General features: G+C 34.2%; 1 protein-coding gene and 1 non-coding gene across 8 annotated transcripts in view; both read right to left on the bottom strand.

Moving 5' to 3' along the window:
• TAF2 (TATA-box binding protein associated factor 2) overlaps positions 1-23,909 on the bottom strand; it is an 82,804-nt gene that overhangs the window by 26,790 nt on the left and 32,105 nt on the right. For 5 of the 7 annotated variants that reach the window (XM_028168158.2, XM_007188822.3, XM_028168160.2 and 2 more), the window contains 11 exons: positions 23,272-23,426; positions 22,505-22,619; positions 22,040-22,149; positions 20,131-20,196; positions 17,798-18,050; positions 16,210-16,350; positions 13,950-14,090; positions 13,480-13,590; positions 9,014-9,207; positions 8,045-8,184; positions 5,592-5,661 (listed from right to left, as the gene is read on the bottom strand). In XM_028168158.2, coding sequence (XP_028023959.1) covers positions 5,592-5,661; positions 8,045-8,184; positions 9,014-9,207; positions 13,480-13,590; positions 13,950-14,090; positions 16,210-16,350; positions 17,798-18,050; positions 20,131-20,196; positions 22,040-22,149; positions 22,505-22,619; positions 23,272-23,426 — 1,496 coding nt within the window. The remainder of the gene's footprint in view (positions 1-5,591; positions 5,662-8,044; positions 8,185-9,013; positions 9,208-13,479; positions 13,591-13,949; positions 14,091-16,209; positions 16,351-17,797; positions 18,051-20,130; positions 20,197-22,039; positions 22,150-22,504; positions 22,620-23,271; positions 23,427-23,909) is intronic. The other 2 variants (XM_028168159.2, XM_007188825.3) reach the window with 1 other exon arrangement.
• Positions 18,978-19,050, bottom strand: TRNAG-UCC (transfer RNA glycine (anticodon UCC)). Its single transcript has one exon. It is a non-coding gene; the product is annotated as a tRNA-Gly (tRNA).

The following is a 23,909-nucleotide window of genomic DNA, read 5'->3' as shown; positions in this document are numbered from 1 at the left end:
TTTTTATCTTACATGAAAGGCTACCCAAACACATTATGGACTCTTCTGAAAAAATAGGACACACAAAACAAAATTTGAAAAACAAATGCCCAATGCTACGAGCAGGAGACACCATAAAAAAAGAACAGAGACAGAAAAGGAGAAGCAAGGAAACCACGGCAGCAGTCTAGTAGTCTAGCATTCAGGATAAAAGCCAGGTCTAGGACTAGGTCTGAGAAATTCAAGACCTCAGAATAAGGGAAGGCTTGGGTATAACTAAGGAAGAAAGAAACTTAGGTCATTATATTTGTTTAGGTTAGCAAGACCTTAAAGAAGGTGAACCTGGGATATTTTTATGTTTAGTGGTAAGAGATCAAATTGTATTTGTACTTGAAAAAAAGATGGGAGGAAAGTAGAACTGCAAGGTTGTAGTTTAAGTCACTTAACCCCTTTTGGCTTCAATATCATGTCTGTAAAACTGAAAGATGTGACTAACATCCTTTTGTGATTTGAAATTTTAAGACTGAAGACTACTGAAAGGCTATGAGAACCAAAAGTGAAATGTGGTTATAGATGCAATTTATACATACGTAATATGAAAGGGGATACATACCTTATGGATATTTCATATCCATATTTTCATATCTTTATGAGTAAAGATATTTTCATATCTTTATGAGCAATTTCTGTTTGTAAGAATAGATCAGTATTACAGGTAAATAACACTGTTTAAAACGTGGATGGATTTTTCTTTAGGAGATGTTAATGTTAATACTTTTAATTTGCATGAAGAAGAAAAGTTAAGTTTCTATCCGGCTGCTTCCCCAATTACCCCAAATACCAAAGTGGTAGGGCCCAACAAATAAAACTTTATGGTATTTACTCAGATCATTACAAACTCTTTACAGCCATGCCAATGAATTGTAAATGGTACTCTGGGGATAGCTCTGAAATTATAATTAAAAGAGCAATAATGATAATTATGTGTACTACTTTTAGTAAATTAAGCATTTTTTTCAAAAGTTTTGTTTTTCTTTAAAGTTTAGATGATAGAAGAAAGGCTTTCACAAGGAAGTATTTATAACTGACTGAACACTCAATGCAATACTCAGAGGAGATAAAGTTTAAGGGCAGAAAATGAGAATCTTATGCTTAACTTTTCAGAGATTAAACAAAATTCACAATAAGCATACACTTCAGATACATAAAACAGACCTGAAGCAAATCCTGAGAAAATCATGGGTTTATGCCATGTTCATGGCAGCAAAAACATCACATTATTTCCCTAAACAATTGACAAATTTCTTGGTGGACTAGTCCAATCCCATTGCCAATCACTATCTATAAGAAATGCAGTCAAATCGAAAACAGAAAAATGTTCAAAATCTCTCTGGAGAAAAGGCATTGAGTATAAGTGTGTCCCTTGAGGAACTGATACATTGTGATCATATATGCATGCTTGATTCCAACATGAGAAGATAATTCCATGTCATCTTTAAAATAATCCTACCCAAATCTAAAGTAAATATATTTAATAAGTTCTTCCTATTAATGTAAAAAGTAATATACATGCATAGAAATGACCGGAAAGGAATAATCCAAAATGTTAAGAATTATTGCTTCTGGTTGAAATAATTATACGCTATTTTTAAGTTGTCTTCTTAATGTGAGTTTATATTTTTCCAAATCTGAATGAGCATTTTAAGTTATTCCCATTGAAAGGAAACTGTAATTTTCAAAAATGTAAATTTCATTTGTTTTAAAAACAATGCACCAACCAAAGCACACTTACTTAAATTCTTAAGATATCCTAATAAAGAACTGATTTACAATCTGAAAGTCTTTTTTTAAAAAATTTATTTATTTTATTTATTTATTTTTGGCTGCAGTGGGTCTTTGATGCTGTGCACGGGCTTTCTCTATTTGCAGTGAGCGGGGGCTACTCTTCGTTGCGGTGTGCGGGCTTCTCATTGCGGTGGCTCCTCTTGTTGAGGAGCGTGGGCTCTAGAGCTCAGGCTCAGTAGTTTTGGCGCACGGGCTTAGTTGCTCCGCGGCATATGGGATCTTCCCGGACCAGGGCTCGAACCCATGTCCCCCACATTGGCAGGAGGATTCTTAACCACTGTGCTACCAGGGAAGCCCTGAAAATCTTCTATTGAGAGAAGACTATACAAGGAAAGCCAACAACCCTATTATTACATTTAAAACATCAAACCCAAATAAAAGACCAAGAACTTTCCCAAACATTTAAAAATAATTAAACAGCTTAAAGTTTTTTTCTACATACAGTTGTCACTACAGAGATAAAATCACTTTTCTTTAACATATGAATTAAGTTAAACATATATACGATTAGAGGGGGAAAAAATTATCTCCAACCACTTGTTTAACATGTATTTAATTACCTATATGCAAAGCATCATGCTATGTGCCAGACATACAGTGGCAAAAGGAGACAAGGTCCCTGTCTTTTTAAAACTTACACTCTCATGGGGGAGACAGCAGTAACAAAAAAAATCAAACTATAATAATACACATACATAGGAAGTATGTATGTACTTGAGTAAAGGAACAACTGTAGGATTTTATGGGCAATATGGCTTGAGGGACCTAACCTAGTGCAGGTAGTCAAGAAAGTATCCTTGTAGAAATGGTGTTCAAATTTAGCTTTAAAGTGTAAAGGAGTAATTATAAGTAACTAATTTCTTTCCTCTAAATTTTAAGGTTTCAGCCCCCAAATTCTTCAGAGCTTTATCTAACTCTAAAAAAATCAGCAACTGTGATATACATAATAATAAAGACAGAAATTTTTAAAATCAATATTTAAAAAAAAATTTAATTCTTATTAATGGCCATCTTACTATTAGGAGTTTAAAAATCAACCAAAAGCCATAAAAATAAAACGCTTTTTTGGGGGCAGGAGAGACGAATGTCATTGATTTTAAGACAGACAGAAACAGAAACGTTTACCTACCTTTAAGATTAAGAATTCTATCCAATTAACACAGCAGAATATAGCAGTTCTATATGATGGCTACTCAACGAGTTTAAGAAAAAGTAACAGAACAGACTGGTGGTTGCCAGAAGCGGGAGCTGGGGGGTGGTGAAATGGGTCAATGGGGTCAAAGGGTACAAAGTTCCAGTTATAAAATAAATAAGTCATGGGGAGGTAATATACAGCATGGTGACTATGGTTAGTAATACTGTGTTGCATATTTGAAAGTTGCTAAGAGAATAGATCTTAGAAGTTCTTATCAAAAGAAAATAATCTGTAACTATGTATGGTAATGGATGTTAACCAGACTTATAGTGGTGATCATTTTCTAAAACATAGAAATATGGAATCAATATGCTACACACCTGAAACTAATATGTCAATTACACCTCAATATAAATAGACAGGAAGGGAGGAGGGGAGAAAGAAAAGAAAAGGTAACGATGAGGACAAAGAGAAAAGGACAGAGTTCCTATTCAAAGCATAAAAAATAGAGAAAAAAAAAAAACCCACAAAAATAGAGAGAGACAGATATCCCAAGACACCAAATAATACACACATACAATAACTGCTGACGTGGTAACACTCCTATCCTGTGACCATTCACTGCCATAAAAGACTTTTTTTAAGACGTGTTGAACTTTTTTTAACTATAACTATGGCCTAGATGATATTAAGTAAAGCCTAAGAGGTTCCCTATTCGTGATATAAATGAATCACATCACTTATGAAGTAAACACATCAAATATAATCATGAAATATATCTTTATACAGATTTTCAGTTTAGAATGTAAATAAGTGCTCTTAAAATTTGAATGACATTAATAGCTCCATATTTCAAAAGCAATCATTTAGACTGTACAGTATATAATTTAGAAATATAACTTCAAGTATTATATAATATTATAATCTGCTGAAAATGATCTTCAAAACACAATTTTAAGATCTCAGAAATATGTGCCTTGGGGCTTCCCTGGTGGCGCAGTAGTTAAGAATCTGCCTGCCAATGCAGGGGACACGGGTTCGAGCCCTGGTCCGGGAAGATCCCACATGCTGCGGAGCAACTAACCCTGTGTGCCACAACTATTGAGCCTGCGCTCTAGAGCCTGCGAGCCACAACTACTGAGCCCACGCACCACAGCTACTGAAGCCCGCGAGCCACAACTACTGAGCCCGCACACCACAACTACTGAAGCCCGTGCGCCTAGAGCCTGTGTTCTGCAGCAAGAAGCCTGTGCACCACAAGGACGAGTAGCCCTTGCTCGCCTCAACTAGAGAAAGCCCATGACCAGCAACGAAGACCCAATGCAGCCAAAAATAAAAATAAGTTAAAAATAAATAAATTAATTTTTTAAAAAACGAAATATGTGCCTTGATGTTAGTTCTTGATGTGAATTGTAAACATAAATGAATACACGATAAGCTTTACTTATACTGTATTTATACTTTCTGTCCCTACTTGTCATCAGCAGCATCTTATTATATACTTTCAAATGCATGAGCTCTGCCAGATAAAGAGATGAGGTTGGTTTCCTGCCTATTCTCTTTTATATGAATATTTACTTCAGAATGAGTGATTATGAGATTTTTGTCCATGTCAACCTTACCTCTTGTACACATCAATAACAAGGACAAATTATTTAAAATACAATTCAGATCACAAATCAAGAACTATGAAATACAAAGAGAAGAACTTTGTACAAAGAATATTTATTTAATAAGCATCATTTAAAACACTGAAATACAGATTTCAGTTAGCTGAAATCTCTTACATGGATTCTTCATGCTCAGATGCATTTCAGTGAAGTTAAAAGGCAGAGTTTATTTGTATGCCTTTTTAGATGAAAAATATCTGCCAACTGATGAGTAAAGTTGAAGAAGACAATGTCTCTAGGTCTGTGTTCTTATTTCTAGTTGGAATAGCTAAAATCTAAATTATCTTCCAGCTTTCAAATTTCATTCTATGAAACTGAATTATTACAACATATGAACACAAATTTGAGTCTACTAGGTGTAAAGAAAGGACGGCAGAAATGTTAAAAATTTTAGTCCTGCTCGAATACACTATAAATATCCTACTTTGCCAAAGAAAGCAGCAGAAATGAAGGAAATGAAGAAGAAAATATAAAAATGAAAATAGTTACCATGTCAGGACCAGGATTTTCTTTTATTATCCCTTATTTTCTAAATTTTTAACAATGTCATATTCCATTTTTAAATCCTAAATCCATTTATTAAAAATAAAGATTCTATATAAGATAGAAAGGAACAAATGGGATACATCAAAACACTGCTCTTATTTACTTTTAAAATAGATTAAATCAATCGATACAGAGGTTTTAGGATAAGGGCTTCCCCCATGTGCACTAAAAACGGTTACACAAGCTTTTCTTTAAGTTACAATAGAAATCACATGTAAAATTCAGGGAATTACCCTTAGTAACAATATGTTTTTTAAAATGTCTTTCCAAAGGCAAATAAAATAAAAATGGACATGAGTAAATGGATAACATATTCCTATATTTTCAAAAATTAAGACTTGTTCCATGTATAATGCTCTGAAATTATTTACTTTAGGACTTACAAAAACAAAATATTACAGCATAAAAAAACTAACCTTACATAGGGTACAGGGTCATTCTGAATCATATTAAGTAGCCATTGCAATTCTTCATAACTCCTGTCCACTGAAAATAAAAATAAAGAAATACTTTTGTTGTTAATTATAACAAATTTAAACAAGTGACAGATAGGGAGTTTACACTTAATATTTAGGATTCTGCCTTAGCCGTATTTCCAATCAGAGTTGAAGGATGTAGGCGATTTCTTACATTTTTTAATGCAACAGGCCACTTGGCAAATTTTACAAGTACTGTGCTATATATGTAGCCAGAACATAGAACAGGACCAAGAGTATATTTTCCACTAAGGCGCAAATCAACAGCAAACACAACATAAAACAAATTGTAATTTATTAAGAGCCCTAAATTAGAGATGATTAACTCTAAATGGAAATGTGTTTAAATTGTTTTTCTAGATGCTTTAATCAAATTATAGAGAGGTTCGATACTCAATGGTATCTCAACTATATCATACAGTATGGTAAACTGTTTCTGCCCAAGTGGTTTCTTTCATTTAAGACAAAAGAGCAGCCTTAACTTTTCACTATAACATAAGAAACAACCGTAAAACTAGTACTATAAATATAATTAACTTTAACAAAATAACTCATTAGCTATTTCCATTTACCTTTTCAAAAAGTATTGCTTTTATGATTTGAAAAGCTTTATTTTTAGAATTTTATTTCTAATATTTTCCATTTTTTCATTTTCTAATGAACTGGATTTATGGTTCACACTTAAACATCTCTCAATTAAATTACACTTACTAATTTAGCATTCTTTTTGGAAATCATAATATCAGCATTCTATTTGATTTCAGGTAGTACTAATTCATGAATTCTTCATATTATGTGATTTATGTGAGTGAACATCATTCATATACCTTGGCTGGGAATAATGGCATATTTGGTAGACCTCAAGATTTCCATATTTCACAAATTGGTAAAAGTCAAAATAAAACTGAAAACTGACACAGGATTACATTTTTTTTCTTGCCAAGAAATACGTGAAAAAACATCCTTATTTTTACCAGCATTTTTTAAAAGAAAGAATACTTTAACCCTCAACAAAAAGGAAGAACAAATGACAGTCCTTTCTGAACTTGGGCCAACACATATAACACACACACTATATTGTTCTTACTCTTTTATAATGTCTTTCTAGAAGCAGTATTTCTATTGAAATTTACAAAAAATTATAAGGATTTGAGTATATTTTCCTCTACTTAACACGTGAAACTTAACCAATATCTACTAAAGAATTTCCCTCACCCATTCCTCTCTTTCTACATTCAGATGAGGATGTTATCATAACTTCTTTATTCTTCCCATATTTTAGTATAATCTGGAATTTAGATTAATTTACATATTTCTTATATTGACATGTTATTTTTTAAGAATTTTTTTGAAATTTGCATTAAATTTTACAACCATGTTAACAAATATTTAAGCTTAGCTCTTTATTTTATAGGCATAGTTGCTTGTCACTGGGCCTTTCATATCACACTTTCATCAATCTTGAGTTATTATTTTGAATCATTTCCAGGTCAGCTGAAAATTATCTTTCAGAATTTTACTTTTAAAAATGTTACATAGGAAATGTACTTCTAAGTCTTCAAGGCTATAGGAACAACAACTTGGCAAAGAAGAGAATCTTAGGCCATAATTTTCCCTACGCATTATGTTAGCCTGTGTTCACTCCCTTTTGAACTCTTCTTATTCTGAAGAAGTTACAGGCCACAGTATTCTTTCACCTTGTACAATAACTGGGTTCTGATATTCCTAGGAACTTATACATTTTTTCCTTAACCTTAAAATTTTAAATTTCATCAGACTCTACCTTAGGTCAGTCTCATTTACACTCTTTCCAAGTATTCTATTATTTCTGGGATTATTGCTTTTCTTCCACCTGCTCTATTCTTTATGACAATTTTTTAAAACATTTTCATCTCCTTAACTTTCTCCTCTGTATTTCTGAAAATGTTTTGAATATGAAGTGTGCTCTTATTCATTTTTTTCCTTATGTTTTTTGTCAACTTCACAAAGCCATGCCTAATACCCCTCCTGAAGTTCCTACTTGTATCTCTTGCTCTACTTTCACAGATAAGAGTTTTGACAGGTACGAAATGTTTTCTTGAATCCTTATGTAATTATAAATTTCTCCCAAACCTTCTATTTCTTAAAATAACATGTAATTAAAGCTATAAAATGATACACTAACTTTTCAGAAAGACCAGAGATATCTATCTATAACTCTATTCTTTTCCCTCATTTACTAAGTTTTATATGAATTCTACATTTACCAAACACTCTCAATCAGTGAGTCAAGAATTTAAAATCAAAATATCTGTATTGTACATAATACGAAAACCCTAATAACTAAATAGTAAATGGTAAACAATTCTTTCTATTGGTAAAATGATTATGGGCATATATTTCTAAAGCATTACCTTTAGTATAGTCAACAACTGCTTCCAAAGCTGCTATCCTGATGTCCACAAAGTGGCCATATTCTGCGTAAGATTTAAAAAGAGCTGGATCACTTGGCACATGGCCATTCTTCTGAAGCACTCGTATGGCTCTCAAACAACTAGGAAAATAGTATTTATAGTTAAATACTCTTGTTAAAGTATTCTAAATTAAACTTTTTTCCAAGGCATTGGAAATTAATCCGTAACAGTAAGCTGAAATATTAATGTAATTTGAATCCACTTTTTAATTTTTTAACATTCAATTTTTGCCATGACCATAAAAAACCCTATTAAAAGAAAACAAATTTCAAAACTTTGGAAATTCAGTTTCAGGTATTATACTTATAACTGGAACACACTTCAGAAAAATGTATTTAGCATAAAATATAACTTAAAGTATTCTCTCCAAAAGTTTCAGTAATACATATATAGTTTATTCACTAGTATATATGGAAAGTTGAAACTGTTCATAATGTTGAATGGGTAAATCAACTTTTTTTTAGCGAACTCCTTATGAAATAGACAGAACTTGTCGACAGTCATACATACAAAGAAGTTGACAGAAGCAAAAAATCTTAAAAGAAGCCTAACAATACAGGGATAAACTATAATAGAGTTTAAATTATACCCAATGGGATAAAAGATTATGCAGACATCAAATACAATGCTTATGAAGAATTTCTGATGACATGAGAAAGTGTTTATGATATAAGCAGAATATAAAAACTATATATACAATATGGCAAATAATTAAAAATTTATATAGTTACCACAGGAAAAAATTTAGAAGGCCATTCTCCAAAATAGCAATAATTTATCCATGGGTGGTAGAATCATATAGGATTTTATTTTCTTATACTTTATTTCCCAATTCTCTATGCAAATAAATTTCTCGTATAATTATGAAAGCAAATAACTTTAAGAAACAAATATGAAGAAGCATCATACCTGACAGTGATGGTGTGTCTATAACTCGGAAGAAGTTTTTCCATATTCAAAAACCTAGTGATTTCTTCAAGAATGAGTCGCACATCCGGATTTAAATTATCCAAAGTCCGGACTTCATTATTCACACTGACTGCAGGCGTAACAGAGTTGGCAAGGGCATCAATCATTTCTGCACGATAATAGTTATCTGAAAACTAAGCCAAAAAATAATTACGAGAAGACAACAGAATTTACATTTCTATTCAAAAGTTAATAAAATAAAATATGATAACTTAAAAACATAATTTATCTGAAAACATAAGCAAGTTTTCAGGTTAGTATTCAATTCCGTCCTTTGTATAGAGTCACACAATGGAAAAAAGAGTGAAAGAGGTTTACTAATTAGAAATACATTAGTTTACGTGACAAATGTTTACTACATGTAAGACACTCTCATAGTAATCTAGCCAGATTCCTCTAAAAGAAGACCACAGTCCACAAATCCTTCTGGTAATACAGTGCTTCAAATCAGCTATTTCAGTGCCTATTCTCATCTAAAACATCCAACCAAGGGTCACCAGATAGCTGAAGAAAAGCATTAACATAAAGAGAGACCAGAACAAAGTGGGAAAAGTGACTTGGAGGAAATAAGAGTATACAAGGAAAAGAAAACCAGTAGAGGGAAAAAGATTCAAAAGCGACCATTAATATTGTCTGAGAAGTAACCAATGATATGCCTTCCAACAGGATAATACATTTTTAAAAGAAAGAAATATGCAGAGAATCAGAATAAAAGTTAAATTGGAATATAAAATTGAAAAAAACTCCTAAAATTTTGAGCAAAAAATAGGAAAGAAAGCACAAGGAAGTTGGAAGGCTGGTGTAGAACACATGACATACAAATAATAGGAGTTCTAGCAAGAGAAGCAGAGAAAAGGGAGGAAACCATCCAAAAAAACAAATAAAAATTCCTAAATCCATATCCCAGTCAATTCCCAGAGAAGCAATTTACTGAAAGCAATCTGAGTGTGGTTTGATTTAAACTCAGCAACTCAGATGCTCTAGCCTAGAAATCTGAACATGGAGCAAGCAAATTAATTACTTCTATCAGCAGTGTTGGGATTATGCTGTGGCAAAACAAACTGCCAGGGGACAAAGGAAGACGACCTGGCCCCTTCTGACGTCCACCATGGAGCCAGAACCTCGGACTGACACACACAATGGCACAGTCCCTAAACATTCCTATGTTTGAATACCAGGTAGGAAAAAAAACAAGGCACATAAAAACACACAAAACCAAAGAAAAAATACTCCACAAGTATTCACCACGGACGAGTTTTGTTTTCAAACTGTTCTAATGATTAAAAAAATTAATCTCTGTAACTTCAGTCAACCTTTTCTCTATGGTTTCTAAGTTTTGTTTCACACTCAGAAAGGCCATTTGCATTCAGAGATCATTTAAATAATGTTTATAGGTTTTCTCCAAGTATTTTTATAGTTTCATTGTTACCTCTGATAACCACTTTGCTAACAAAGCAAAAGACCATTTACTTAACCACTGTTTCTGAACTAAGTATTCAGAGCACAGAATAAACTCAGAAATTAAAAATGAGACAGGGATGTGGATGAAGTACAAAAACCAAAATATTTCACATTTACCCCTCAGACCATACCCAATTCTCACAGACACTATACTCCTAATCGAACAGGCTAGATTATCTGATCACCCCAAAGTCAAGTGAAGAATAAATAATTTGTGAAACACAACTGGGGGGGTGTGGGGACATTTAGTACATACAGCAAAACTTCCTACAAAAAAAAACAACTGAAGGTATCAATGTCAACGTACTGCAGCAAAGGCGGACTGAAGTTTTTAACAATGATCGTTTGGTATCAGGAATAGTTCAACCCATGTCCTGCATACTTATTTAAGAAGACAAATTTCATAAATGTATATATGGTTTATTAGAAATATACGTTAGAAATTCATGTGTATATATAAAAGATTTTCATATAAAATGGCTAATAACAAGGCTTGAAAGGGATTTAATTTTAGTCTTCTTGAAAACTAAGTTATCTAGAATATTGAATTTAATGCTCCTGCCCAATTCATGAGATGTTAAAATTTTTAAAAATATCTCCCCACCCCCAAATCCCAACTTCTTTTTGGCATTTAATGTTCTGTATTTCTAATTTAATCTTAATTGCAGAAAAATCTTTCATTTCTTCTCATGCACTTTATAATTTTATAGAGTCCAAAAGATAGCTAACTTCACAATATTTATACCAGTGAAAATAATTTTAAGTCTAAAAATATTGGTTTTAAGTAAGTTTATTATTTAACGAAAACAGAAATGATTCTCCAGTTATGTGAAAACTAAATAAATAACTTTATATAGTGAAACTTTTTTAAAAAATATGCTTAACCAAAGCCCTCAGAGACAAATCATTAGTGGTTGGAAGTGAAGCACTTTAAAAACAAACATAAGAAAATCAATGAAATATTCTTAGGCACCATCCAATCACATCTTTTCTTCCAGTTTTAATCCATTAATCTGCAAATCTTTAAATAACAACAAAATCTTTTTCTCTCAACCATAATTTTTAAGTTTTGATATCAGACAAATCTGGGTTTCGCTCCTGGCCCTACCGCATATATGACCTTGAGTAAATCTGTTAGCTTTTACTAGCGTCTATCTCCTCAAATGGAAACTGAGATAATTACAGTATCTATCTCAGAGGTCTGATGAGGATCATATTAATCAAGTTTTGGTACAGGCCATGGAACATACAAAAAACTAGCTATTATTACTGTTGTTGTTATTTGCATTTATTCTGTCCTTAATATCTTCAGGGATTAAGATGTATGCTAGTCTTAACTGAAGACAATTATATCTTCAAATAAAAGAAATTCACGTGTAGATGAAGAAAGCAATACTGTAAGTGAAAGTCAAAACAAACCAACAGATTAGGAAGGAAAAAATCTTACAAAAACTTCTTTAACAATATTCAAAAATGTAAAGAAAAAGTGTATCAGCTATAATGTATTCTTTTAAAGAACTAATTTAAGGACGTTTAAATCATTTGAATGTTACCCTACTGAGTTAAAGAGGAAAATTTTGCCTTCTTGATTTTCACTATAAATCACCATTTGTAAATAAAATACTTGTGACTTTTAAAAAATTAATTAATTAATTAATTTATTTATTTTTGGCTGCGTTGGTGCTGCGTTGGGTCTTCGTTGCTGCGCACAGGCTTTCTCTAGTTGCGGCGAGCGGGGGCTACTCTTCATCACGGTGAGTGGGCTTCTCAATGCAGTGGCTTCTCTTGTCACGGAGCACGGGGTCTAGGCGCACAGGCTTCAGTAGTTGTGGCACGCAGGCTCAGTAGCTGTAGCTCGCAGGCTCTAGAGCGCAGGCTCAGTAGTTGTGGCACACAGGCTTAGCTGCTCTGTGGCATGTGGGATCTTCCTGGACCAGGGCTTGAACCCATGTCCCCTGCACTGGCAGGCAGATTCTTAACCACTGTGCCACCAGGGAGGTCCACTTGTGACTTTTTTTTACTGTTGTAATGTTTTATTAAACTTCTCATGAATTCAACTTATCCTACAAGTTACATGTGTCATTATATGTGCTGTTCCTTCTGCTTGGGGTAACCTTCCTAGACAGGCCCTACTCAGACTGGGAAAATCCTATTGCTTATGACTCAGCTCGAGGGTCACATCTTATGTACAAAACTTCCCTGAGTGCCTCTCTATACCCTTGGAAGAAGGCACTACTTCCTCTGAATCTCCCTAGAAATTTGTGTATACATACCTCCACTTTAGCAGTTATGCAAAACCTGTTTACTTGTCTGATTTCCCCATTAGGCTGAATCCTTGAGGCCCCAGAATCAGACTGTGATATGCAGCAGTTCTTCAATAGATGTTTAATTTAAATGAAATTCCAGATGGCAACTACCATGCATTCTTTCTATGTAACGTGGTGTACCGCCTAGCATAGCATATATTCTCAAAAACACTTGCTGATGGTTAGAATGATAACAAGTAAGGTGAAATAGCTTTTGAAGCATGGCATTCAATAGTTATTTACTAAATAAACGAGTAAAACACACATAATGGTAAAAAAGAAAAAAGTCAAATTCATCAATGAACAAGTTATCCCAAGAGGAACTGTTTTCTGGGTATCACTTGATAAAAGAAAAAAGGAATAAAAATAAAATTGGGCTGTCAGACTTCACCAAAACAAAAGTTAGCTGAGTTCCCAAAATTTGATGTACTTCTATCTCCACGTTATAACAGGTATAAGGAACATTTAAAAACCAAGTTATCTTGGTTTTCATCTACTGATTATTATAATAAATCATGTTTGTGTATTTCTTTCTCTAGAAATTTCAAGTATAATTGACACAACAATGATTTCACAGTCTAAATATTTCTTTAAAAACAAAATATCACTGGCTACTTTTATAATACTAAGGTATCTTACCTTATTTTTTCTGTTGTCATTGTACTTGATTAAGTCTAAAATAAATGTTAAGACTTCTTTGGGACAAAGGTTATGAACATCTCTCAATAAAGCCATCGCAACTGGCATAGTCTACAAAAAAAATTTTTTTTTAATTTTCATTACTACAATTCAATGAAGTATATGCTGAAACAGGGTTACTCTGGGGCTGACACAGGTATCTGGATGGACCCCAACCCCCACCGACTCCTACCCCCTCCCATTGGGAACATGTCTCAAACATGCTAACAAAGGAGCTGAGTAGGAAACCAAGGGGAAAGCTGCATAACTGGATACACTCTGTAGCCCATTTGTTAGAAGAGGTATGTGTAATGTAAATTCAGTTCTGTGTTTTACAAGGGACAAGGTATGGGCTTTAACATTAGATAAGACCATTGTTCAACTTCTACTCCACTACCTAGTAAGATGGATTATTATAGCTAGTTGCTTACTGAGCAGGAGTCTAGTTTCCTCACAACCATTTTCAGGATTAACGGATGCAGTGGCTGGAGGCATGTGGCAGGCAGACAGTAGAGTTCAATCACCAGTCTGAGAAGACACTGATTCTCCAGTACCACCACCCCATTCTCAGCCTAAGGAAAAATGGTAAATTATCTAAAATCCAGCTTAACTTTCTCCTTTCCAAATTTTCATAGGCAACTTTTCTCAGGAAGTAGAAGCCTGACTCACAGTGGTAACCTCTACCAGTAAAACCAAGCTATTCAAGCTCAAGGCAGAACTACAGACAAATAGACATCACAGTCCCCAGTACACGGAGAGATTTGGACTACCCCGTCTTCTGATTCAAAGTAACTATTGCCTCTAAACTGGGGGACAGAAAGTAGCATGGCTCCTTTGCTTGCTTGAAAGACCAGAAGCAAGGGGACGGTCAGTGTTACAATAGTTATTATTAATGCTGTAAGAACTGAGGGAAAGGTTTTTTTCCATAGAAATAGGACTTAAATTTGATTTAAGCACTAATCCTCTCTCTCTCTTTTCTGCCACTAGAAGTATTATGTGAAAGGTGAACTAGTCTAAAAGCACTGCTTTTCCAATTTTTTTGACTGTAACCCACAGTAAGAAATACATTTACATCCCAACCACACACACACACACACACACACACTATATGTCATGTATACAAAGTAAAAAATAAAACCAAAAAAACCTTACACCTACCCTTATTTCATGTGTCGCATTCTGATACTGCCTATTGTTTTATTTAAAAAAAAACAAAACAAAACTTCCAAATTGATTTCATTACCCCCCTCATTAATGGATCACAACTCCCAATCTGAATATTGATCTTCTCAGGTATATGGAAGCACAATGGCATAATGAAGGGGACATATTCGGTAGTCACAGAAATTAACTTGCTTCCAGACCATACACTAGTGAAATGGCAATAGAGAGCTGAGCAACATGTTCAAGTACTATGAAATGCTCGGTTCTTTAAAATAACAGGATGCCTCAGACTTCTTTGATCACACCAATATTGGCTTTCCCCAAACCCAGATCTCCTGAATCTGTTCTGCTGATGAAATTCACTATCAATATGTCATGACTTCCACTCTCAGCATGTGTCTCAATGTGGCTGGGTAATTCTTTTCACATTTCTCTCCATCACATACAAATCTCACCTTGCTTAACATTCCCCTCAACATCTACCATTTCATTTACTTTTAATCTGCTTTCTACCTGCCTCAGAAAAAGGAATGTTCTTATCTTTTCTAAAACTAACCTCACAACTATGTCCCCACCCACTACCAATAACTTCAGAATTTGCTCTATCTTAGGTTTTTTATATTTACTTGCTCCCAAGAGATGAATATTTCATCTCTGCTTCTCCACTGGTTCCTCTCTCTGTGCCAAACATGCCTCAAGCTTTTTCTCCCTCTATACAAAACAAAACCTGAAATGTCCCTTCTCAGCCTTGCTTTATCCTCAACATGTCACCTTTCTCACACTCTTCAACACCAAATCATGAAAGAATAGACTTCATTAGTTTTTTTCTACTTCAACTTTACTCCTCCTTCTAGTTCAATCTAGTTCATCTAATCTGGGCCTTCATTATTAAATTACTCAAAATATTTTACAAATGATTTCCAAATGGCCCCAATGCTGCCCACCCTGCCATTCCCACATCACTTCCTAAAACAGCGACTCTATCACACCACCACTTTCTAAATTACCATTTGTAAAAAACTTGCTATCTGATAAAAATATAGTGTGAAACACTTCACATGCTTGATATTATTTAATTCTAAAAAAAGATAAATTTACAGTTGAGTAAACTGAGGCTTAGAGAGTTCAGAAACTTGTCCTCTTGCAAAGTGCTCGTGAGCAGCAGAGCTGGGACTGAAACTAGAGCTGCGTGCTGTACTGTCTCCGACTCAGAAATGCTGCCCACATCCTACAAGGATGGCCATCAGGAGGACTCACCCATGCCTCCATCCCCCATGTAACCAACCAGAAAGTCAAATTAGCCATTTCTACTTACTTTAGTATTAATATGGACAGTGACTTACTCGCACACAGTTCATAAAATTAATGAACAACTGAAACTTTGGAAAACATTTTAGAAGCAAAAAGAGAACACAGACAAAATCATTTTTAAGAAAGTAAATAATATTTGAAGAGTCCCCAGGTTAAACTGAGATATACAGATATTGGCAAAAAACAATCATAAGAAAACGAGAAGGGAAAATGTACCTTCTGTAGAAAGTAACTTTGAAAGCTCATAAAGTTGTTTGTTTTCACAATGTTCGGACAAGTTTTACAACAAAACATCCTGGTAAAGAGTGACTTCATGGCTGGTGGTCCTGTCCATGTGCTCACCATTGAATTTGCAATCTGCAAATAATTAGAAAATGAAGTAATTTCCATCACCATGGAAAACATATTTTTAAATAAATAAAATAGCTTTCTAAAAGTTATCAATACAATCGGATTCATTTTTAACAATTTCAGTTCTTAGAAATTTAATACATTTTAGCTTCTCATGATCATTTCCAAGAAAATGTATATAAATATATTTATATATTTATAAATATATATAAACTCTACCCCCCCTAAAATTCTTATGTACACTTGTAACTGTTTTCTACAAGTTAGTTTCTAAATTGGAGCACTCTTCTTATGTTTTATGTTTTAAGAAAACTTGCTTGCAAAGACTTTTATTCTGAGTAAGTTTTGTCCATTTAGGCAGATGCAGTTCTAATGTTTTAAATTTATCAGATAGAAACATCACCATGGATTTTAAATAAGGCTTTTAAATCTACCCTAATTTAAAAATAAGCAAGTACAGTGCTACCACTTAAGTCTGTAAGAACACTTTACAAAAAAATCCACATCTTGCTATTGATACTTTTAGAGTATATAAAAATCATGTCTGAAAAGAATGAAATTATAATTAACTTTAAATAAGTCTATAATTTTATGGATCTGCTAAGAATTTAGCATGTGAGAATCACGAAGAACTTTATAGGAGCAATGAAATTACATCCTTAGCAGATGATTATCAAAGAAAATCACATTTTCCCTCATATATCTGAGTAGATGTAGGAATCAAACTGCTCACTAGTTAGCATTAGAGATAAAACAAATCTAAACCATTATAATCTGTTGAAATGTTGGACAAGTGGATTTAGCAGGGAGGAAGGCAAGAGAGCTACTATATGGGAATGAACCTAGTACCAATATGCTTTTTAAATACCTGGAACCCAGTATTTCTGGCCAAATATTTGTCTGCATTTTCTGGCTTTCATTTGTTCTACCTTCAGGGTTTTTTTTTTTGTATCTAAAGAAAAATATGTAGTTTTCTTAATAAAATAACTTTTCTAGTACGTTAAATAACAGAACCTATCATTTTAAATTCCATATCCCTAATATTGATTACTAAGCTCAAACCAACAAGAAATCACCACCACAGTAGGATAATTAAGATGAACTGATTTCATGTACTATAATATAAAATATCACTCAAACCAAGGAATTTCTTACATTCTTTGCTTTAACAATTCTTTGGTTGGCAATTCAATAAAATGGGAAAATTCTCTTTGGTTTTAAACTCTCAATTTCAGTTTGACAATTATAAAATTTTAGTGCATTATTTATTTTCAGGTCAAAACGTGTTTCTTCAAATCAGCCTTGTTAAAAGCATTTGGCAAAAGCTTTCAAGAGACCAACCACCAAGTAAAATTAAAGACTACGGTGAATTTTAATTCACCTTCAGAGATTTTTGTTTTTTTTAAAATATGCATCAGCCACCTTGTTTTCTTTCTACTGTACATAATCTCACCTTTGCAAGGCAGAAGCAAGCTGACATCCTCACGCGGTAGAAACACTGCTCCTGTTCTAATATGTCAGTAAGGGCAAGCCGAGATGCTGGAGTGGGGAACTTTTCCAAGGCCAAAATGGACTCTTGCTGTGCCACAACATCCCTCTCATAGCGGAGCTGATACTGCCACATAAAATCCGCTTGCTCAAATTCTACTTTCCTCAATACCGACATGTCTGGGTCTATCCTTATCCACAGCAAAGGAGAATCAGCACTGAAAGAAAATATAAATTTCTTTTTTATTTATTTTTTCAGTTTCATATATTTATAAAAACACAGCATTTATTAACCAGATTCCCTTCTCCATGCAGTTTTGCTGCGTTCGTTTTTAAAAATCACTTTGACAATTTTCTCATTATGTTTAATATGAATTTCAAGTTTCTTACAATGTCTAATCTATATGGATCTTTTTTTAATAAATTTATTTATTTATTTATTTATTTATTTTTGGCTGTGTTGGGTCTTTGGTGCTGCACGCGGGCTTTCTCTAGTTGCAGCGAGCGGGAGTTACTCTTCGTTGCAGTATGTGGGCTTCTCTCATCGCGGTGGCTTCTCTTGTTGCACAGCGTGGGCTCTAGCGCGGGCTTCAGTAGTTGTGGCATGCAGGCTTCAGTAGTTATGGCATGCAGGCTTCAGTACTTGTGGCTCGCGGGCTCTAGAGCACAGGCTCAGTAGTTGTGGCGCACGGGCTTAGTTGCTCCGCGGCATGTGGGATCTTCCCAGACCAGGGCTTGAACCCGTGTCCCTGCATTGGCAGGCGGATTCTTAACCCCTGCGCTACCAGGGAACCCCTATATTGATCTTGTTGAAACAAAAAAATCCATCTGAAAATATTAATTTGGGGATTTTGATTAGTGATTGTATGATGTGAAAGGGGAAATCGGACCAAATTTCTTCATTTTACTTCCTAAAGTCTAATACTTGCCAATGGCTATAAATGCCACTCTTTATGAGACATCAATCTGTAACTAAAATAAACTTATTTCTTTTTTTTCTTAATTAACTAATTTATTTATTTGGCTGCGTCCGGTCTTAGTTGTGGCACGCGGGATCTTCGTTGTGGCATGCGGGATCTTTACTTGCAGCATGCAAACTCTTAGTTGCAGCGTGCGAACTCTTAGTTGTGGCACGTGGGATCTAGTTCCCTGACCAGGGATCGAACCCAGGCCCCCTGCATTGGAAGTGCAGAGTCTTAGCCACTGGACCACCAGGGAAGTCCCAGATAAACTTATTTCTTATTAATTTATTAAATTAATTTGTTTAGCTGACTTTTTTTTTTAAAAAATGCTAGACTCATGATCATTTTTATCAAACAGAAAGTTCTGAAATCATAGTTCAGAGGTATAGCATAAATTTATCCTCATGTACCTCTCAAAGTAACAAGAACAGTTTTAAAAATCTAGCCTAGAGACTTCCCTGGCGGTCCAGTGGTTAAGAATCCACACTTCCACTGCACAGGGCTCGGGTTCAATCCCTGGTTGGGGAACTAAGATTCCTCATGCTGCCTGGAGCGTGGCCAAAAAAGAAAAAAGCAACCATCCTAAAAATCTAGTCTAATGCTCTTATCAAAGAACACCACCTGAAATATAAACTCAATTCAACAAATACTACTGGGTACTTACTACAGGCAAGGACTTAATATGGAAAGATTATATAAACTGTGTAATAAATAGAAGTGATATTTGGTAACCAAGTTAGTAAATAATTACAGATGTTTTATAAAAAATACACAGGCACAATATGGATGGGCGAAATAAACTCTGAGCTACATTATATTTAAAAATAAAATGCCTGTCAATCAATAAATATTACCATAAAATTTTTACAATGAGATTTAAATTGTTTTTCGCAAACATAGCAAGTCTCAAAGTGCCCTGGGGCTTTGTCCAAAGACAAAGAAAACCAATAACATCTGAGAACTCACTGGAAATGCAAACTATCATGACCCACTAGTGAAGAGCTGGGTCAGAAACTGAATTTTAAGAAGATTCCCCAAGTGACTTACATGCACTTCAGTTTGAGAAGCACTGCTCTAGAGGCCACCAGGGAAGCAAGAAAGCTAATGCAAGGCTACTTCCTCTGAATTTCACCTGGGCCAGGCTAGATTTACTTTTCTCTTTGATTAATTATAATTTTATGTTAAAATTTGTTTTCAACATAAGGTTTTTATTGCCTTCTAAAAGTGTTAAAAGCACTAATTTCAGGACATTTACATACTTTTAGATGTAAATATATTACAAGACAAATGAGAATGCAGAAAATGTTATATCCTTAAACTTAAGTAACTAACTTACTCCATTGCAGAAAGATCCATGTCAACTTCTTCTCCATTCATCAGTGGAATTTTTTTCTTCTTATTCCTACATTTAAGGAAAAGTAAGTCTGAAAATTGTGACATTTCCAATTCTGAAAACAGATAAAGAACAGCTGAAGTTCAAATTAAGAATTTCACAGTGTTGAAAGATATCCTAAGGAGGAAGAGATAGAAAATGGAATTTAAACACCACAAAACCTGTCTATTTTGAAACTGAAGGGAATGAAGTAAATGATATTAAAATGTCTTCCTCATCAAAGTTTAACAAAAATCAGAAATATACAATTAAATGTTAACTTAAAACATATATATATTCCCAAGAACTGGTACCTGGAAGTTTTATACAGAAAGATAAGAGATCTACCAAATAAAGAAATCCTTTATAAAAAAACGAAAAAATAACCAGGCCTGAAATGAGACATGAATAATTCTGAACATGTTCTGTACATGCAAGGTGCTGTCCTATATGAAATAAAGCAAGTGTAAACTACAAAACATCTTAACAGTAGTAATTAATGTGTATAATTAAGTAATATGCACAAGATTTAAGATAAGCCAAAACAAAAGCAACTGCTTCCATGCAAATTACTCCTGAATCATAAAATCTACTGGACACTACACTAAATGCATGGTCACATGAGGACAAAATAGGAAAAGAGAGCACAGTCTTCTTATGTTCCTCACACCAAAGGATACATAAATGACATGCTATTACTACAGAGAAAGCAAAACAAAGGAAATGTTATGAAAAGGGTAGCTATCAGGTGTTCTCGGTTTCAAAGGTGGACAGGACAAAAAGAAGAATTTCACTTTGAACTAATAAGAAAGAATTTTCACAGAGAATGATTACAGAGATTTCAGAATCAAGTTCTCTAAACGCCTTCAAAATCAACTGACATTCTTGTCTGTCTGAGACAACCTAAGTGTAGTCATATGTATAAGACTTCTGTCCCTGAAATTTTGATATTACTACACATTCCTTTCACTGTTCAGAGCATATGCTAATAGCTGAATTAAAAAACAAAAAAAGTGGTAAAGAAAAAATATATTAAATAAAAGATGAACCATTGGACATTTTTTAAGTAAACTGGTAATGTGCCTTTGAAAGACATCAAGAATGTTCTTTCAGGGCATGGTGATACAGAGAAAAGGGAGAGTAAAGGAGACATAATAAAGAAGATGCAGGGGCTTTTCGTGACATATGTATTCAGCTACTTTCCTTATAGTCAATGATCATTTCCCCAATATTTTCTGTAGATATTAATCAAATGAGACTAATAAGAATGAGCCTAAGCGATTTGTCTTGAATTTTTCCTGGCTCCAAAAACTCAAACTTCCATTCCACCTCCCCCTGTCCCTACAAAATAAGGATTCTCAAACCTAAATTTTAAAATTAATTATTTAATTCTAAGGATACAAATGTTGTCAAGAACAGAAAGCAAATAAAGAATGTTTGGGGACTTCCCTGGTGGCGCAGTGGTTGAGAATCCACCTGCCAATGCAGGGGACACGGGTTTGAGCCCTGGTCCGGGAAGATCCCACATGCCGCGGAGCAACTAAGCCCATGAGCCACAACTACTGAGCCTGTGCTCTAGAGCCCACAAGCCACAACTACTGAGCCTCTATGCGCACCTAGAGTCCATGCTCCGCAACAAAAGAAGTCACCGCAATGAGAAGCCCGTGCACAGCAACAAAGACCCAACACAGCCAAAAATAAATAAATTAAAAAAAAAAAAAAAGAATGTTTGGTAATACTAACTTGAAGTAAAAGGGGGGAAAACAATACTAGATAACATGTTCTCTACTTAAAAATTAGGTATACATTAGGGTTTTTATTTTGGCATTTTAATCTGTGAGACTGCAGTTTATAGTTATGATCCAATGCCTACCTTCTGCTTTTGGAATGGCAGGGTATATCATGTTTAAGACTGTTTTCTTCAATTTGCAATGTATGATTGAAGGATCCATCTAACTCCTGTACTGTCACTTTAAGTGGTCCCTTTAAAAAGAAACATACTGTTCAAAGATAGTACTAGAATAAAAACCAATGTGTGTTCTTATGTGTATAGGTAAACATATCAAGATATAAAATAACACTATACAAGACCTCCATGTGGAGACACAGAAAGGCAGCTGGTACCAGAGGTGGGGATAATAGGGAGAATTTGTTTCCTCTAAGATCTCTATCAGCAGCCCTCTTCTCCCTTCCCTTACACTTGGTGTTTTCTCAATTTCATTCTTTGCAAACAAAATCTCATTATGAAACTTCCAACCAGCTCCCCACCCATAAACCCTTCCTTTATTTAAACTGGCGAGAAAGCAGTGAAGAAGGCCATTTTGGAAAAAAAACTTACCACATATTTCTGAGTTCCAGGAGATGTATAATCTTGTTTTATTTCCAATTCCAAGACATTTCGTTTTCTATTAAAGGCAAAACTTCCATAAAATTTTACCACTCCACTCTGGTCTCTGAAGAATTGTAAAGGAATTTTTGCATACTAAAATAAATACGTACTAAACAAAATAAATTATTCATCAGGGTAGTAATAATTTTCAAATGCATTCCCCCCGTTCAAAGCTTAAGAGCATACTCCACTGTAAACCAGGTGGCAAAGTATTCAAAATTCCTGTGAAAAATGTTTCCCCAGATTTAAAAAGAAATTCTGAAACATCAAGAAATTCGTTTTTTTGAAAGAAGCAAAACTACTCTACTGGGTTATTAATATAGTGCTTTGAAATGAAAAAAAATGTAACAATTGAAAAGTTCCAAGATACCACCAAATTGTGCCAACCTCTAACCACATCTAAAAGTCACCAGACCACTGCATCTTACGAGTAATCCTACAGGCCTGTCTGGTGGATTATTTACCTCCCTCACCATCAAGCCTATTGCTATACTCACACACTAAAAGGTACTTTAAAATATGCCAAATTTTACAGATACAGATGTGTATGTATGTGTGTCTCAATAATTAGTAGGCACCTCAGAGGAAATGATTTACAGTTCCTGGTTGTTTCTACTATTATTTACCTCCTTTCATTCCGCAAAGCCCTTTTCTTCCTCCTTCCCCTTATGCACTTAACCTTCCCTCCTTTGCTGAACTGCTATTGAAAAGGATACACCCACTGCTTTATTAAAGGCTGGATGTCTTTGCCAGAGACATTCGAGATGGATTTCAAAAATCCAGATGTGGAAACCAACATCTGACTCCACATATGTGACTGGAACTTCTGAGATGAAGCAGTACTAGCCAAACTTAGCAGTTTATTGAAAACCTGCAAGAATCAAAGTATCATTTAGTTTGTATAAGATAATATACATTGCTTGCAATTCTGTACTATTCCCACTTTGCATTATAACTTTATTATAGACAATTACAGAAAACAATTTCACATCTTACTTCATTGATTGTTTTAGTTAAAGACTATTAGCAATGGAAGCATGAAAAGATTTAAACAGCCAGACTATAAAATCATTCTTCCTCTAAATATAATTGAATTTTAATGACATCCTGGCCAGACAATGAATACTGTGTTTTTAAGAGCTATAATAATATACAACACCTATAACATATTGTGCTACGAGCTTTACATAGGAACTATACATTCTTTAAGAAGTTGAGAACACTCATTTGCATTTATTCCACTCTAAGAAGTGAACCGGCTCTTTACAGACCACATCTCATTTAATATTTCTGTTCTTTAAAGGCAAGATAAAGGACAGAAGTATTCAAGAAACTTAACTTTAAGGCAAATTTA

The sequence above is a fragment of the Balaenoptera acutorostrata genome, chromosome 17 (assembly GCF_949987535.1).
Source record: "Balaenoptera acutorostrata chromosome 17, mBalAcu1.1, whole genome shotgun sequence".
Classification (NCBI taxonomy): domain Eukaryota; kingdom Metazoa; phylum Chordata; class Mammalia; order Artiodactyla; family Balaenopteridae; genus Balaenoptera; species Balaenoptera acutorostrata.
This window is presented reverse-complemented; position numbering and strand designations above follow the sequence as displayed.